Here is a 16,869-nt window from a genome sequence, read left to right on the forward strand (position 1 = left end):
TTTGCTCCATATATTTTTTTTTCTATTTTTCACAGGATTAATTACCATATTACTTTATTGAATTATTATTCATTCAAAAACATTAAAGAAACTAACTTCTTGTAATTTTAATCATTAGAGCCATTTTTCTTAAGATATTTAAGAATATATAAAATTTGTAATAAAAAGAAAAACGTCTTTTAGTTCTCAAATAATAGACATATCATAAAATATAACACAAGGAATTCAATGTTTGAAAAGTCTAATTGTACTTTTGAATATTTTAATGTCCTAACATAACAAGCTAGAAAAAGGAAACACAAACATTTCCCTAGGAACATCTATATTGAGAGTTGACACCATTAGGATAATTTTGGGCGATTAAAAAAGCGGGTTGAGCTGAATATGATAATATCAAAATAGATTGAATTAATAAAATAAGTGGACAATTAATTCGTTTAAATATTTCTTGATTTGAAGCAAATTAGATTAAAATGAGTTAAAAATCAGGTCATAACCCAATTTGATCAATTCTTACCAATATTTTATTTGAGTACTTAATAATTTTTTTTAATATTATGACTATATAAAATATATCAAATAAAATTCCAAAGTATTATTAAAATAAGCAAGTTAAACTCTGTTTAATAAACGAGTTGGACAGATGACAATTTTATAGGTCGATTTTGACACCTAAGATAATTCTTTCGTCTTAAACTCTCCTTAAAATGCAATTTGTAAGCATCACCAATACAGTTTGTAATTTATTACCGGCCATTTTATGTAATTATATAATTTGAAGTGGAAACTAGTAAAGAAACTATAGACTGAATCCTCTCCACTTTAATATCGACAATTTGCACATCACATCATACGAAGTTGTTTTTCTTCTTCTTTTGTGTGATGCACATGGGAAGCTTCACTATTTTGGATTTGCACCGAGTACGAAGTTGTTTATTTATGTATTTTAATATTTAAAATAATTTTTTTACATGGATACGCTAAAAATTTAGGTGAGATTTTGTAATATTTTATATAATTTTTGAATTTAATAGAGCAAAATTCAGGAGTGTTCTCTTCTAAGTTACTTACCAAGTCAAAAGTATATAAACAAATTGAAAGAGATATATATATATATATATATATAAATAAATACCCACCCATCTTTTTAGTTTTTTTCATATGAGTTTTTGCTGAATTCCCTGGATAAGGAAGGTAGCAACTGTGAAAGTATATCCCCAGAGGTATTGTTATGTTTGAAGATGTAGCAAAAAGATGAAGTTGCTTTTAACATTATCTTTGTTTATTATTCATGTAACAGGTGTGTGGTTATCTCAAATTGTTATCAAAGTAGGACCACAGTGTGTACAGTTAAATTTTGAACAAAAAAAAAATTGCTTCTTGAATTTCTAGTTCCAGATAATTTTGTTGTGGTATCATTATCACGGTGTCAAAGTTCGAATAGGTCTTTTTCTTGTATGGTTTATATGCATATCAAATTCTATATCTGGATCATCATACGCTGTGGTTTCACTTCCATGATCGAGAGTTTAGTAGGTTACATAGGTACTCTTCTTCATATTATTAAGCTCTTTTATCCTGTTGCAGTAAGTCAGTAAGGAAATATGGAAGAGAAGGATGATATAGCGAAGGATGTCACAGAAGTAGTTCCCTTGCTGAGATCTTTCTTGCTACTCTTTACGTCTATTTTTAGCATCAATAATCTCATTTTGTTGTCTTCACTATGTAGCTTATTGGGAACACCCCTATGGTATATCTCAACAAAACCGTCAAAGGTTGTGCTGCCCAAATCGCAGCCAAATTGGAGACAATGGAACCATGCGCGAGTGTCAAAGACAGGTGTTTATCCCTCAATCCCCTGATTCAGTTTCTTCTTGGGACTTATCTTTCTTCCTGTTTCTAGTGTGTACATCATTCTTATCTAAGTTTGGAAAATCTTGAATTTATGGATTTTTTCACATCTGCTACTTATGATATGTAGGATTGCATATAGTATGATCAAAGATGCCGAAGATAAGGGCCTGATAACCCCTGGAAAGGTTGGTGAAATTCATCTGAGAATCTGTATTAGGAGGAAAAAGTAGCAGCTTCAAGAGATGTTGCATTATATTATTACCAAGTACTTTTTCATAAACTTTTATGTGATGATAAAATAGTCTTAACATAATTTTTCATGTATGCCCGTTTCTCTTAATACCAGTTTATTCGAAATTTTGTCCTAAGAGAGATGGAAACTTTTACTTTTAGTTCCCTGTGCTCTGAATGATTATTTGCCTGAAAGGCTGAACCGAAATGATATTTTCTTGTTTTTTGAACTGTGGAAATTATGGCCTGAAGTCTATCCTCCTTGAGGTAACCAGTGGTAATACTGGCATTGGTCTGGCATTTGTAGCTGCAGCTCGTGGCTACAAACTCGTGATAGTGATGCCATCATCGTATAGTCTTGAGAGAAGGATTGTTCTAAAAGCTTTGGGGGCTGAGTTATACATCACAGATCCAGCAAAAGGTTTAGATGGTCTGCTTCAGAAGGCCCAAGAGATTCTAGATAGGACGCCAAACAGTCATTTTTTTCGTCAGTTTGAGAATCCTGCCAATCCAAAGGTGCCTCCTTTACAAATAATTTGTTCATTTGCTATAAAAAAACATCATACTTATCAAGTATCAATTTACAGATCCACTATGAAACAACTGGACCAGAAATATGGAATTGCACAGGAGGAAAAGTTGATATTTTTATTGCAGGGATTGGGACTGGAGGCACGGTGACGGGAGCAGGAAGGTTCCTTAAGGAGAAGAATCCAGAAATAAAGGTATATGGTATAGAACCAGCTGAAAATGCAATTCTTAACGGAGGAAAACTAGGTCAGTCAAGTTTCCATTTTTCTGTGTCTTCTCAGAATATCCAAATCTATATAGAAACTAATATGTCATTGCATCATTTCTATACTCTCATTGAATTAAGAGTTTTGCCAGCTCATTTCTCACACAATGTGTTTTCATCTCTGCTTCTATCAACTGTTATTTATCATATACTGATATGTGTGTAATTAAATGTTAAAGGGCCGCATAAAATCCAAGGAATTGGTGCTGGTTTCATCCCAGCCGTCCTCGATCAAAGCATCCTAGATGGAGTTCTTCAAGTAAGGCTGTATACCATATAAGTAGCTCTCAGATTCTACCAACATTTAAATTTCTGCTCAATGTGAGTGAGATTTTGCTATAAAAACCTGAATATCTTACAAATTACTCTAACCAGGTGATGAATCTGCTATACTCTGACTGACAATTTCAATTCGGTTAATATAAAACTAACGCATTCACGACTGACAGAAGCAGAGAAATGAAGTATGCGAACATAGACTAGATTGCTATGTAGGGTAAAGTTAGATATATCCTTTTGTTGACAGAATTATCTGAATCTCCAGAATAATCGCGACTATTCAATGTAAAAGTTTCCAGCTTACTCTATCTCTGAAACATATCCATCTGATTTGGTTCATTAACAGATCAAAGTAAATTCATTATAGGTTTTCTTATTTTCCATGTTTGGTTGGTCGAAATTTTTGGTAAACATTATGTTTAGGAAAACAAGTTGCTTGAAATAAGGAGAACGACTTTCCTAATGGAATTAGGAAAAACAAGTTTTACAAGTGGTATTCTATATTGAGTGTGCCCTGTCCTCCCCACGCTCCCACACACCTCATCTTCACCCCTACCTCCATAGCCCCCAGCCTCACCGCCCATAGTATTTGACTTAGATTATATACCAGTGGTATAAGGATAGTATTTTTTGCGTACATACCGAGCACAAGAAAATTAGTAATAAACCACTTATTTTCCTTCCTTTATACCGAACACACCATTAATGTCCTCTCATATGTTTCTAATGCTGTTGATTTTTTGGTTCACTGGCTATATTTCCTGGTATGATGACAGCTTCTGTTTTTGTTTATGTTCAGGTATCTAGTGATGAAGCTATTGAAATGACAAAGCTTCTTGCATTGAAAGAAGGCCTACTGGTAATTTCACCTGTCAATAAAGATCACTTCTGAGTCCACAGATTGTCTGTCCTCTGCTTCATTTGTGATGTCCGTTCTGATATCATCATGACTATACCGCCTTTTTCTCCTCGGATATTTTCAGGTAGGAATATCATCAGGTGCTGCAGCTGCTGCAGCTGCTGCAGCTGCTGCAGCAATACAAGTAGCAAAAAAGCCCGAAAATGCTGGGAAACTTATTGCAGTAAGTTAGATCTACTTCATTAAGCTTATTGATATCTACTTCATCTCATTATCAGTTGTTTAACTTGGGAATCCTTGATAAGCTCATGGGCCTAAAATTCTCTTTCAATTTTCTGTGCAGGTCATCTTCCCTAGTTTTGGGGAGCGTTATCTTTCCACTGTGCTGTTTGATTCTATTAGAGAAGAGGTGGTGAACATGACTTTTGAGTAACTAACTTTATGCTTCTTTGAACTGAGGGATACATGTTACTCCTATTTGTTGTAACTTGAGGTAGAATAGGAAAGATGCACTCGAAGTGTAACCTCCTAATAAATCAGTGAACTATTATTCACAATACAAACAATTGTATCATTTGAATGGTGTAACCACTGTTTCTATTTAGCCCTTCGTTCAGCCAACAAACAAGTACGATTTTTCAATGGCATAGTTAATGGAGAAAGGCTTCCATCATGAAGCATCATCAAACAAGCGTAATGTCACGATTTTTAAATTGTTTTAAAAAAAATCTCACTTCTTTGTCAACTCGACTATTGCCTAACCATAATCCCTATATTAATTTCAGAATGGTCCACATATAAATATTACAATGTCTACGATTTATAGTATTTGGTCTAAAACTAAGGAAGTACTTGACTTAAAAACTAAAGATCAAATAGTGCTTTTTAAAAATGAAATTAGTTGATTAGAAAGATAGTGCTTTTTAAAAATGAAATTAGTTGATTAGAAAGGATACTTAAAATACATCACGTACGTAATAAGATTTAACAAAAGATATGTAATATGTATTGAAAGATATTTGAATTGAAATGATCATCACACTACTAGTAATATGGAAAACATGCAAATTACATCATAAGCTGTGATTTTTTACTAGTAATATGGAAAACATGCAAATTACATCATAAGCTATGATTTTTTATTCTCTTGAGGAAGGAGGTTTTCAACAGTAATACTTGTGTTATTTTCTTTACTGCTTTCAGTTACGAGTAACGAATCTGATTCCTGAACTCGAGTAGTTGATTCATTTCTTCTTCATTCTTGTTCTCCTCTTTAAGATACCTGGTCAGCTTCTTCTTCATTTATGTTGGTTAAAATCATATTTTTCTTTTAACTTCTCGTCCTATTCATACTTTTGTATAATCTGTGAATTCTGTTGAGGTTTCACTTCCAAGAGAGTGTTACAGTTCGAGTCGGATTTATTCTTGTATGATTGCTATAGATATATAGCACATTCCTTAATTATCTGGATTGTCATACATTCTGGTTTCACTTCCATGATTGAGAGTATAGTAGGTCTCTTCTTCCTATTATTAAATATGTTTAGCTCTTGTTTCTTGTTGCAGTAAGTCAGCAAGACAATATGGAAGCGAAGAGTACTCATGAGATCGCGAAAGATGTCACAGATGTAGTTTCCTTTCTGAAATCTTAATTTCTTGGTACGATCTTTACATATTCCTATTTCAGCATCGAATCATCTCATTTTGTTGTCTTCACAATGTAGCTTATTGGAAACACCCCTATGGTATATCTCAACAAAATAGTTGAAGGTTGTGCTGCCCAAATTGCAGCCAAATTAGAGTATATGCAACCATCTGCAAGTGTCAAAGACAGGTGTTTAACCTTCAATCCCCTCATCCAGTTTATACATCATTCCTATTGAAAATCTTGAATTTACGGAATTTTTCACATCTGTTACTGATTTGTAGGATTGCATATAGTATGATCAAAGATGCAGAAGATAAGGGCCTAATTACTCCTGGAAAGGTTTGTGAAATTGGTTTCGAGAATACTTATTAACAGCTTGAAAAGATGTTATATGACTCTCAAGTGTGATGATAAAACTAGGATTAACATAACTTTTCATGTTATTTGAATTCTGTCCTATTGTCTGAAACTGCTGAACTGAAATGATTTCCTTGTATTTTCAAATGTTGAATTAATGACGGCCGAAAGAGTGTCCTTCTTGATGTAACCAGTGGTAATACCGGCATTGGGCTTGCATTTATAGCTGCAGCTCGTGGCTACAAACTCATGATAGTGATGCCATCATCTTATAGTCTTGAGAGAAGGATTGTTCTTAAAGCTTTGGGGGCTGAGTTATACATTACAGATCCAGCCAAAGGTTCTGATGGTGTGCTTCAGAAGGTTCAAGAAATACTAGATAGGACCCCAAACTGTCATTTTCTTCATCAGTTTGAGAATCTTGCCAATCCAAAGGTGTCTCCAATACAAATAATTTGCTACAAAAGCGTCTGTCATACTTATCAAGTATGAATGTACAGATCCATTATGAAACAACTGGACCAGAAATATGGAAGAGCACACGAGGAAAAGTTGATATTTTCATTGCAGGGATTGGGACTGGAGGCACCGTGACGGGAGCAGGAAGAAGAATCCAGAAATAAAGGTATATGGTATAGAACCACACTGTATCTCCAATTCTAATTCCTAATTGCTAACCACACATAGTGTAGCAATCATTACCTATCAACTTTTCATCAAAGCTAGTCACACAATTTTCCCAGGACCCACGTTGAACAACTACCAATTTCCATTCACCTTATCCTTCCATTTATAACAAATATTTTGTCTTTTCTCTTTTTCAATGTTCAACAATACACATCAAATTATCTCTAATCAAATCACTCAACCAATATATTGAAATTTGATTCATAATACAATAATAAAAAAAATAAACTTACAATCAGTACCGCACAACCTAATCAACTTACAGTGACATACTGTATATGCCATTCTTAATTCCTAATGATTAATTCAAAAAAAAGTGATCATTGCCCAATGATATTATGTAATATTTTATATAAATTTTGAATTTTATAGAGCAAGATTCAAGAGTGTTCTCTGAGTTACTTACCAAGTCAAAAGTATATAAACAAATTGAAAGAGATATATATATAAATACCCACCCATCTTTTTAGTCTTTTTCATATGAGTTTTTACTGAATCCCCTGGATAAGGAAGCCAGCAACTGTGAAAATATCACCAGAGGTATTGTTTTCTCTTCCCAAAACCAGAAAGAAAAGATACTGTTGGAGTTAACATTTGTGATTTCTTCAAGTTAATTGTATTCTGTACATGTCTAGTTTTGGGATTTATTGTTTCTGGCCACTCCCTTCTGTTGTTGTTCTTAAGAAAGGTTCAAAAACTTAGCACTTAAACAAACATCACTTTAATTAATATAGGGGGACACTTTAATTTATCTATTTTTTCAATTAGTAGACTCTTTTGGTATTTGAAAATAGAATGAAGAATTAATTCCACAGGATACCTGCCACCCCACCTCCCACCCACCAACAACTGGTACTGAATAATTTTATCTACCAAGGCTAGGATAGATGTGAAGAATCACCTAGTGTATCTTATCTCAGCTAAGTTTTGAACCATTACTCACCAACAAGGATTATGGTGGATAAATAAAATTCCTCTATTCTTAACCAGAGTCTGGTATCAAGTTCGGGACCTATATATGAAAAAACCCTATTAGGGAGCACTTTCCCCTTAAATAGTGACTTTTGCGACGGGAGTCTGAATTAATCAGGATTTTAATGTAAGTATTTAACCGGGTTTTCATTTCACTCTATTTTGAAAGAAAGCTAATGTGGGATTGTTATGTTTGAAGATGTAGCAAAAAGATGATGTTCCTTTTAACATTATCTTTCTTTATTATTCATGTAAAAGGTGTTTAGTAATCTCAAATTGTTATCAAAATAGAACCACAATGTGTACAGCTAAATTTTGAACAAAAAAAAAATTGCTTCTTGAATTTCTAGTTCCAGATAATTGTAACTTATTTCAACCTATTCCTACTTTAGTATGACTTGTAAAGTTGTCAACCTATTCCTCCTTTTGTATAACTTCTAAAGTAGATGATTTTGTTGTGGTATCATTATCACGGTGTCAAAGTTCGAATAGGTCTTTTTCTTGTATGGTTTATATGCATATCAAATTCTATATCTGGATCATCATACGTTGTGGTTTCACTTCCATGATCGAGAGTTTAGTAGGTTACATAGGTACTCTTCTTCATATTATTAAGCTCTTTTATCCTGTTGCAGTAAGTCAGTAAGGAAATATGGAAGAGAAGGATGATATAGCGAAGGATGTCACAGAAGTAGTTCCCTTGCTGAGATCTTCCTTGGTACTTTTTACGTCTTTTTTTTTTTAGCATCAATGATCTCATTTTGTTGTCTTCACTATGTAGCTTATTGGGAACACCCCTATGGTATATCTCAACAAAACCGTTGAAGGCTGTGCTGCTCAAATCGCAGCCAAATTAGAGACAATGGAACCTTGCGCGAGTATCAAAGACAGGTGTTTAGCCCTCAATCCCCTGATTCAGTTTCTTCTTGGGACTTATCTTTCTTCCTGTTTCTACTGTGTACATCATTCTTATCTAAATTTGGAAAATCTTGAATTTATGGTTTTTTTCACATCTGCTACTTATGATATGTAGGATTGCATATAGTATGATCAAAGATGCCGAAGATAAGGGCCTGATAACCCCTGGAAAGGTTGGTGAAATTCATCTGAGAATCTGTATTAGGAGGAAAAAGTAGCAGCTTCAAGAGATGTTACATTATATTATTACCAAGTACTTTTTCATAAACTTTTATGTGATGATAAAATAGTCTTAACATAATTTTTCATGTATGCCCGTTTCTCTTAATACCAGTTTATTCGAAATTTTGTCCTAAGAGAGATGGAAACTTTTACTTTTAGTTCCCTTAGCTCTGAATGATTATTTGCCTGAAAGGTTGAACTGAAATGATATTTCCTTGTTTTTTGAACTGTGGAAATAATGGCTGTTGAAGTCTGTCCTCCTTGAGGTAACCGGTGGTAATACCGGCATTGGTCTGGCATTTGTAGCTGCAGCTCGTGGCTACAAACTCGTGATACTGATGCCATCATCGTATAGTCTTGAGAGAAGGATTGTTCTTAAAGCTTTGGGGGCTGAGTTATACATCACAGATCCAGCCAAAGGTTTAGATGGTCTGCTTCAGAAGGCCCAAGATATTCTAGATAGGACGCCAAACTGTCATTTTCTTCATCAGTTTGAGAATCTTGCCAATCCAAAGGTGTCTCCAATACAAATAATTTGTTCATTAATTTGCTATAAAAACGTCGTCATACTTATCAAGTATGAATGTACAGATCCACTATGAAACAACTGGACCAGAAATATGGAAGAGCACAGGAGGAAAAGTTGATATTTTTATTGCAGGGATTGGGACTGGAGGCACGGTGACGGGAGCAGGAAGGTTCCTTAAGGAGAAGAATCCAGAAATAAAGGTATATGGTATAGAACCAGCTGAAAATGCAATTCTAAACGGAGGACAACTAGGTCAGTCAAGTTTCTATCTTTCTGTGTCTTCTCAGAATCTCCAAATCAATATAGAAACTAATATGTCATTGCATCATTTCTATACTCTCATTGAATTAAGAGTTTTGCCATCTTATTTCTCACCCAATATATTTTCATCTCTGTTTCTGTGAACTATTATTTATCATATAATACTGATATGTGTGTAATTAAATGTATTACTGTTAAAGGGCCGCATAAAATTCAAGGAATTGGTGCTGGTTTCATCTCAGCCGTCCTCGATCAAAGCATCCTGGATGGAGTTCTTCAAGTAAGGCTGTATACCATATAAGTAGCTCTCAGATTCTACCAACATTTAAATTTCCGCTCAATGTGAGTGAGATTTTGCTATAAAAACCTGAATATCTTACAAATGACTCTAACCAGGTGATGAATCTGCTATACTCTGACTGACAATTTCAATTCGGTTAATATAAAACTAACGCATTCACGACTCACAGAAGCAGAGATATGAAGTATGCGAACATAGACTAGATTGCTTTGTAGGCTAGATATATCCTTTTGTTGACAGAATTATCTGAATCTCCAGAATAATCGTGACTTTTCAATGTAAAAGTTTCCAGCTTACTCTATCTCTGAAACATATCCATCTGATTTAGTTTATTAACAGATCAAAGTAAATTCATTATAGGTTTTCTTATTTTCCATGTTTGGTTGGTCGAAATTTTTGGTAAACATTTTGTTTAGGAAAACAAGTTGCTTAAAAATAAGGAGAACGACTTTCCTAATGGAATTAGGGAAAACAAGTTTCACAAGTGGTATTCTATATTGAGTGTGTCCTATCCTCCCCACGCTCCAACACACCTCATCTTCACCCCAACCTCCATATCCCCCAGCCTCACCACCCCACACTATTACCTGTCCCACTGCCCATAGTATTTGACTTAGATTATATACAAATGGTTTTAGGATAGTATACATACCGAGCATAAGAAAATTAGTAAGAAACCACTTATTTTCCTTCCTTTATACCGAACACACCCTTAACGTCCTCTTGTATGTTTCTAAAGCTGTTGATTTTTTGGTTCACTGGCTATATTTCCTGGTATGATGACAGCTTCTGCTTTTATTTATGTTCAGGTATCTAGTGATGAAGCTATTGAAATGACAAAGCTTCTTGCATTGAAAGAAGGCCTGCTGGTAAGTTCACCCGTCAATAAAGATCACTTCTGTGTCCTCTGCTTCATTTGTGATGTCCGTTCTGATATCATTACGATTATATGTCCTTTTTCTCCTGGAATATTTTCAGGTAGGAATATCATCAGGTGCTGCAGCTGCTGCAGCAATTCAAGTAGCAAAAAAGCCAGAAAATGCTGGGAAACTTATTGCGGTAAGTTAGATCTACTTCATTAAGCTTATTGATATCTATTTCATCTCTTAACTTGGGAATCCTTGATGAGTTCATGGTTCCAATTTTGCAAATGAACTTTGGCCTAAAATTCTCTGTGCAGGTCATCTTCCCTAGTTTTGGGGAGCGTTATCTTTCCACTGTGCTGTTTGATTCTATTAGAGAAGAGGTGGTGAACATGACTTTTGAGTAACTAACTTTATGCTTCTTTAAACTGAGGGATACATGTTTACTCCTATTTGTTGTAACTTGAGATGGGAAAGATCACTCAAGTGTAACCCCCTAATAAATCAGTGAACTATTATTAATTCGCAATACAAATATTTGTACCATTTGAATGGTGCAACCACTGTTTCTATATATTTAGCCCTTCGTTCAGCCAACAAACAAGTACGATTTTTCAATGGCATAGTTAATTGAGAAAGGCTTAATTCCATCATGTAGTGTCGTCAAACAAACGTATTATTCTTTCTATCGTTTGCATATATAATTGGGCTCTTAAGCAGTTTAAGGTATGTAATGTCAACGATTTTGAAATTGTTCTAAAAAAAACTCACTTTTTTGTCAACTGGACTATAGCCTAACCATAATCCTTATATTTCAGAATGGTCCACATATAAATATTACAATGTCTATATTTATAGTGTTTGGTCTAAAACTAAGGAAGTACTTGACTTTAGAACTAAAGATCAAATAGTGCTTCTTTAAAAACTCTTTAAAAATGAAATTAGTTGATTAGAAAGAATACTTTTTTTTTTTTTTTTTGGTAAAATTTTCAGTCCTTTTATTAATTGAAAAGAACATACAACTCACTTGGGCCTATTGCCCAGGTCCAGCTACTAGACAAAAACGGAAAAAATAAAAAACAAACTAAAAAGCCTAGTTTCCTAATACATTTTCCTTTAGACAAGGTTTTTCTAAACGGCGCTTCTTCCTCATCTGACCAACAAACCTCCACATCTAAATTATGTTTCTCCTGCTATGATCTAACAAATCTTTCCATTTTCTCCTAAAGTGAGAAATCAATTTGTAAGATCTGCCTCTTGTTCCTTCGTTGCTCATTTATCAATAATAAGTAATTGTCTTTCTGTCTGTTGCGCAGTTCTCCTATTAGAAGGAATACTTAAAATACATTACGTTTTTTTTTTTTTTTTTTTAAATACATTACGTATTAATTTTTACGAAATTAAAAATATTTATATATATATATATATATATAGGTTCGGATTGTCAAGATTGTCAAGTTCGGATTCAACATGTGTACAGAGAAGGTAATACTTTGGCTGATTATTTAGCTAATTTGGCTTTTGATAATCCAGGTAGACTTGTTTATAATTCTTTTATAGAATTACCAAGACAGGCTAGGAAAATCGTAAACCTAGACAAGCAACAATTTCCTACGTTAAGAATCAGAACAAAGAAAATAGATCAAGAAAGGGATGGGGGACAAGAAAATGCAGTGACATTGATCCCATGAGAACTACCAGAATTATCAGCAACATATCAAACATCGAGAATAGTACAATCCAAGATACTCAAATGAGTCACAAGTGTCGATTTTCAAAGAAGTTGATCTCAACTTACAATTTCATCAACAATATTATAGAACTTTACAGATCTAGTGGCAGAGCTTTACAATGCAAAAAAGGGATACAATTTTTATTAGTACAAGAAGAGATGAGCATAAGTCGATTTAGAACTTACAAAGGAAGGTTCTGCAGCAAAACGTTACGGAAAAATATTTTTGAATGGCTGAGCTCATGGCAACAATGGCACAACCTTTGCACTTCAAGGAAGACGGACAGTTAGAGGAGGAAGATAGGAAGAGCAATCAAGGTTTAGAGGGAATAAAAACTCACTATTCTTTGGTCTGGTCTCAGATGGAATTTGATGGAGACTTCCCAAATTTGCAGAAAAAGAGGGTTATTTGGAGCTTTCCTAGTAGACTTGCCCTTTTCAATTTCTATAATCTTTGTTTTTAGTGGGCTGGTCACTTTTGGGCCAGTAAATGTAGTTGTGGATTTCTAATTTTAGTTATAAATAAAGACCCAACTGGGTCAAAATTTTAATTAAAAAAAAAAAAAATCCTCTTTTTTAGGAAGTTAATATTTTAAAAATGTGTTTAAGATTTAATAAAAGATATGTAATACCATATGTATCAAAAGATATTTTAATCTTGTCGTCTTAAAACACAATAAAGTTTATAAGTTGTTACCCGCTATTTTATTTCATGATATATAAGTCAAAAAGGATACAATTTGAACTGCTAGTAATATGTAAAACATGCAAATTAATCATAAGTTGTGGTTTTTTATTCTCTTGAGGAAGGAGGCTTTCAACAATAATACTTGTGTTATTTTCTTTACCGCTTTCAGTTACGAGTAACGAATCTGATTCCTGAACTCGAGTAGTTGATTCATTTCTTCTTCATTCTTGTTCTCCTCTTTAAGATACCTGGTCAGCTTCTTCTTCATTTATGTTGGTTAAAATCATATTTTTCTATTCTGTTGAGGTTTCACTTCCAAGAGAGTGTTAAAGTTCGAGTAGGATTTATTCTTGTATGATTACTATAGATATATAGCACATTCCTTAATTATCTTGAGGATTTAGTTAAGTTTGTGTTAGAATAAATATCATGAGGAAAAAGGAACACATTATGTGATTCCAAGTACTTTGTCACAAATTTTACTTGTAGTTCCCTGTGGTCTATGATCATTTGTCTGAAAGGCTGAGCTGAAATTATTTTCTTGGTTTTCGAAATGTTGAAATAATGGTGGCTTTAGACGGTCCTCATTGAGGTATCTAGTGGAAATACCGGCATTGGTCTTGCGTCTATTGCAGCAGCTCGTGGCTATAAACTTGTGATAGTGATGGGAGCAAAATATAGTATTGAGAGAAGGATTATTCTTAAAGCTTTGGGGGCTGAGTTATAAATCACGGATCCTACCAAAGGTATGGATGGTGTGCTTCAGAAGGCCCAAGAGATAATAGATAGAACACCGAACTGTTATTTTCTTCATCAGAGCGAAAACCCTGCCAATCCAAAGGTGTCTTTACAAATAACTCATTCATTTGTTATAAAAACATCACACTTATTCATTTTGTAGATCCATTATGAAGCAACTGGACCTGAAATATGGCATTGTACCGGAGGGAAAGTTGATAGTTTAATTGCTGGGATTGGGACTGGTGGCACAGTGACTGGAATTGGAAGGTTTCTTAAGGAGAAGAATCCAGAAATAAAGGTAAGGTTCTTTGTGACCCGCATTGTTCTTCTTTCCATTTGACTTGATTTGTGATTTTCTTTCCTTCTTTTGTCTTGTCTGAAAATCAGGTATATGGTTTAGAACCAGCTGAAAATGCATTTCTAAACGGAGGACAACTAGGTCAGTCAACTAACATGCCATAGCATTAGTTCCATATAAAGAGTTGTTCAAGCTCTCATCTCTGTTTTCATCACTACTTTCTGTGAATTATTTATTAAATGTTAACCGTTATAGGGCCACATAAAATCCAAGGAATTGGTCCTAGTTTTATCCCACCTGTTCTCGATCTCAGCATCCTGGATGGAGTTCTTCAAGTGAGGCTGTATACCATATAAGTAGTTGTCAGATTATAAACATTTATATTTTTCTGTTCACTGTGTATTAAGTTTTTCCTGGTATGATATCAGCTTCTGTTTTTATTTATGTTCAGGTATCTAGTGATGAAGCTATTGAAATGGCAAAGCTTCTTGCATTGAAAGAAGGTCTGCTGGTAATAAGATCACTTTTATTTGTGTCCACAGATTGTCTGTCTACCGCTTCAATTGTGGTATGTGTTCTTATTAAGTCATCACGGCTATACTTAATTTTTCTTTTGAAATATTTTCAGGTAGGAATATCATCAGGGGCTTCTGCAGTAAAAGTAGCAGAAAGGCCAGAAAATGCTGGGAAACTTTTTGTGGTAAGTTAATTCTATTCAGTAATTAAGCTGATAACATTTTTTCTCTGTCTCCTTAAAACATTTGAACAATGGCCTAAAATTATCTATGCAGATTATTTTAGCTAGTTCTGGAGAGCGTTATCTTTCCACTGTGCTGTTTGATTCCATTCGAGAAGAGGTGGAAAACATGACTTTTGAGTAACTTTATGCAATGTTGTAACTTGAGCTAAAAATAATAAAAACTTCTGAAATGTTGTAACCTCTTAAATGGATATGAACTTATTGTTCACTTGTACATTCTTATATTATATGAATGGTACAAACAGAAACTATTTGTTCTCCTACAGATATTAACTTCTCTTGTGCTAAGAGGTCTATTTTTAATTATATGTATGTAATTAAATGTTAAAGGGCCGCATAAAATTCAAGGAATTGGTGTTGGTTTTATTCCAGACGTTCTCGATCTTAGGATCCTGGATGGAGTTCTTCAAGTAAGGCTGTATACTATATATATACTAGTTGTCAAATTTTACAAACATTTAAATTTTAATAACTGTCTAATCAGGTATCTAGTGATGAAGCTATTGAAATGGCAAAGCTTCTTGCATTGAAAGAAGGCCTGCTGGTAAGTTCACCGTCAATAAAGATCACTTCTGAGTCCTCCATTCTTATATCATTGCAACTATCAGGTAGGAATATTGTCAGGGGCGGCAGCTGCTGCAGCAATTCAAGTAGCAAAAAAGCCTGAAAATGCTGGGAAACTTATTGCAGTAAGTTAGATCTGTTTCATTAAGCTTATCGATCGATAACATTCTTTCTCTGTCTGCTTAAAAAAATTGAACACTGGCCTAAAATTATGTATGCAGATTATTTTTGCTAGTTCTGGAGAGCGTTATCTTTCCACTGTGCTGTTTGATTCCATTCGAGAAGAGGTGGAAAACATGACTTTTGAGTGACTTTATGCTTCTTTGGATTGAGAGATGGGGTATTCAAGGAAGTTATATGTTGTAACTTGAGCTAAAATAGTAAAAACAACTGAATTGTAAGCTCCTAAATTGGTCTAAATGGGATAGGATGGGATATCCCAGCATATATTAAATTTGGCATGAATTAATTTATATTTTCATTCAATCAAAGTATAAATTTAATTTTAAATTTAATTCTACATATCTCACTTTATCTCATCCAACTTGATATTATTTTATTCCACCTATGAGGTGGGATAAATTAGTCCAAGAATTATAATTCTAAGATAACTTACTCTTCTTGAAGCTCAATTTGACTTTCTCCATATGCATATTTCGTGATAAATAACATCATTTCTAAACTAAAAGTCAATTATTGGCAAATCTAGCTATTGAATTATTGGTTAATCTATTGTTTGCCAGTTGTATTAAAGATAACAACTAAAATAGAAGAAATTATATCACGATTCATGATACTGTAGTACGATGCCAGCAAATGTTTTTCCAAATTAAACATACAAAATATATTTTTATTTTATTTTTAAATGTTGTTATCTTACTGTAAACTCCACTTTTATTTTCTTTTCCAAAAATGCATGCATATAAGAAAACGTCAAAATATTACAAGTTGAACTAAAAAAGCAAAAAGAAGTTGACTTATAATCTCTTGCATATATTGTATAAACTTTGTAATTCTTTTGGTTTGCTGTATAATTTTGTTTGTAAAGTACTAATTATTAGTAGTATTATTTTTCACAAAAACTGATAGCTCATAATCTTTTGAATAAGTAGTAGAGTTTTAATAATGTCTTATAAGTGTAATTCACATGAGCAAATTACTATATAATTTTATCAACTTTAACACCCCTGATACTTCAAATTTCGTGCTAATTGTTCCTTATTCCAATTATCTTTTTTTGGTTCTACTTAGTGTTGCATTTGACTAAATCTGAATTCGCTGAAAAATTTCACATTAAAGCTTATTCTTT

The 16,869-nt window shown here is 33.6% G+C and overlaps 2 protein-coding genes and 1 pseudogene across 5 annotated transcripts; all 3 read left to right on the plus strand.

The window, feature by feature from the left end:
- Window positions 1–1,560: 1,560 nt before the first annotated feature.
- Window positions 1,561–11,270, plus strand: LOC125816820 (cysteine synthase-like). Of its 4 annotated transcripts, none has more exons than XM_049496440.1 (9): window positions 1,561–1,643; window positions 1,730–1,839; window positions 8,717–8,774; window positions 9,075–9,338; window positions 9,415–9,604; window positions 9,814–9,893; window positions 10,724–10,783; window positions 10,893–10,973; window positions 11,095–11,270. In XM_049496440.1, exons 1-9 carry the CDS (start codon window positions 1,605–1,607, stop codon window positions 11,182–11,184), a joined length of 972 nt encoding a protein of 323 aa, XP_049352397.1. In that variant the 5' UTR covers window positions 1,561–1,604; the 3' UTR covers window positions 11,185–11,270. The 4 variants fall into 4 exon arrangements, with proteins under 4 accessions (XP_049352397.1, XP_049352396.1, XP_049352399.1 ...); XM_049496439.1 differs by lacking the exons at window positions 8,717–8,774; window positions 9,075–9,338; window positions 9,415–9,604; ... (2 more) ...; window positions 10,893–10,973; window positions 11,095–11,270 and adding exons at window positions 1,982–2,039; window positions 2,338–2,601; window positions 2,673–2,862; ... (2 more) ...; window positions 4,144–4,242; window positions 4,363–4,605; XM_049496443.1 differs by lacking the exons at window positions 1,561–1,643; window positions 1,730–1,839 and adding exons at window positions 8,303–8,374; window positions 8,465–8,574.
- LOC125816826 (putative inactive cysteine synthase 2) lies at window positions 5,603–6,647 on the plus strand. Its single transcript, XM_049496451.1, has 5 exons — window positions 5,603–5,647; window positions 5,744–5,853; window positions 5,949–6,006; window positions 6,196–6,459; window positions 6,525–6,647. The coding sequence occupies exons 1-5, from the start codon at window positions 5,603–5,605 to the stop codon at window positions 6,645–6,647; spliced, it is 600 nt and encodes a 199-aa protein (XP_049352408.1).
- Window positions 11,271–12,760: 1,490 nt separating the features above from the next.
- LOC125816576 (cysteine synthase-like) lies at window positions 12,761–15,908 on the plus strand (annotated as a pseudogene).
- The last annotated feature ends 961 nt before the right edge of the window (window positions 15,909–16,869 follow it).

Source organism: Solanum verrucosum, unplaced genomic scaffold, assembly GCF_900185275.1.
Source record: "Solanum verrucosum unplaced genomic scaffold, falcon-dt-bn FXZP01000261.1, whole genome shotgun sequence".
Lineage (NCBI taxonomy): Eukaryota > Viridiplantae > Streptophyta > Magnoliopsida > Solanales > Solanaceae > Solanum > Solanum verrucosum.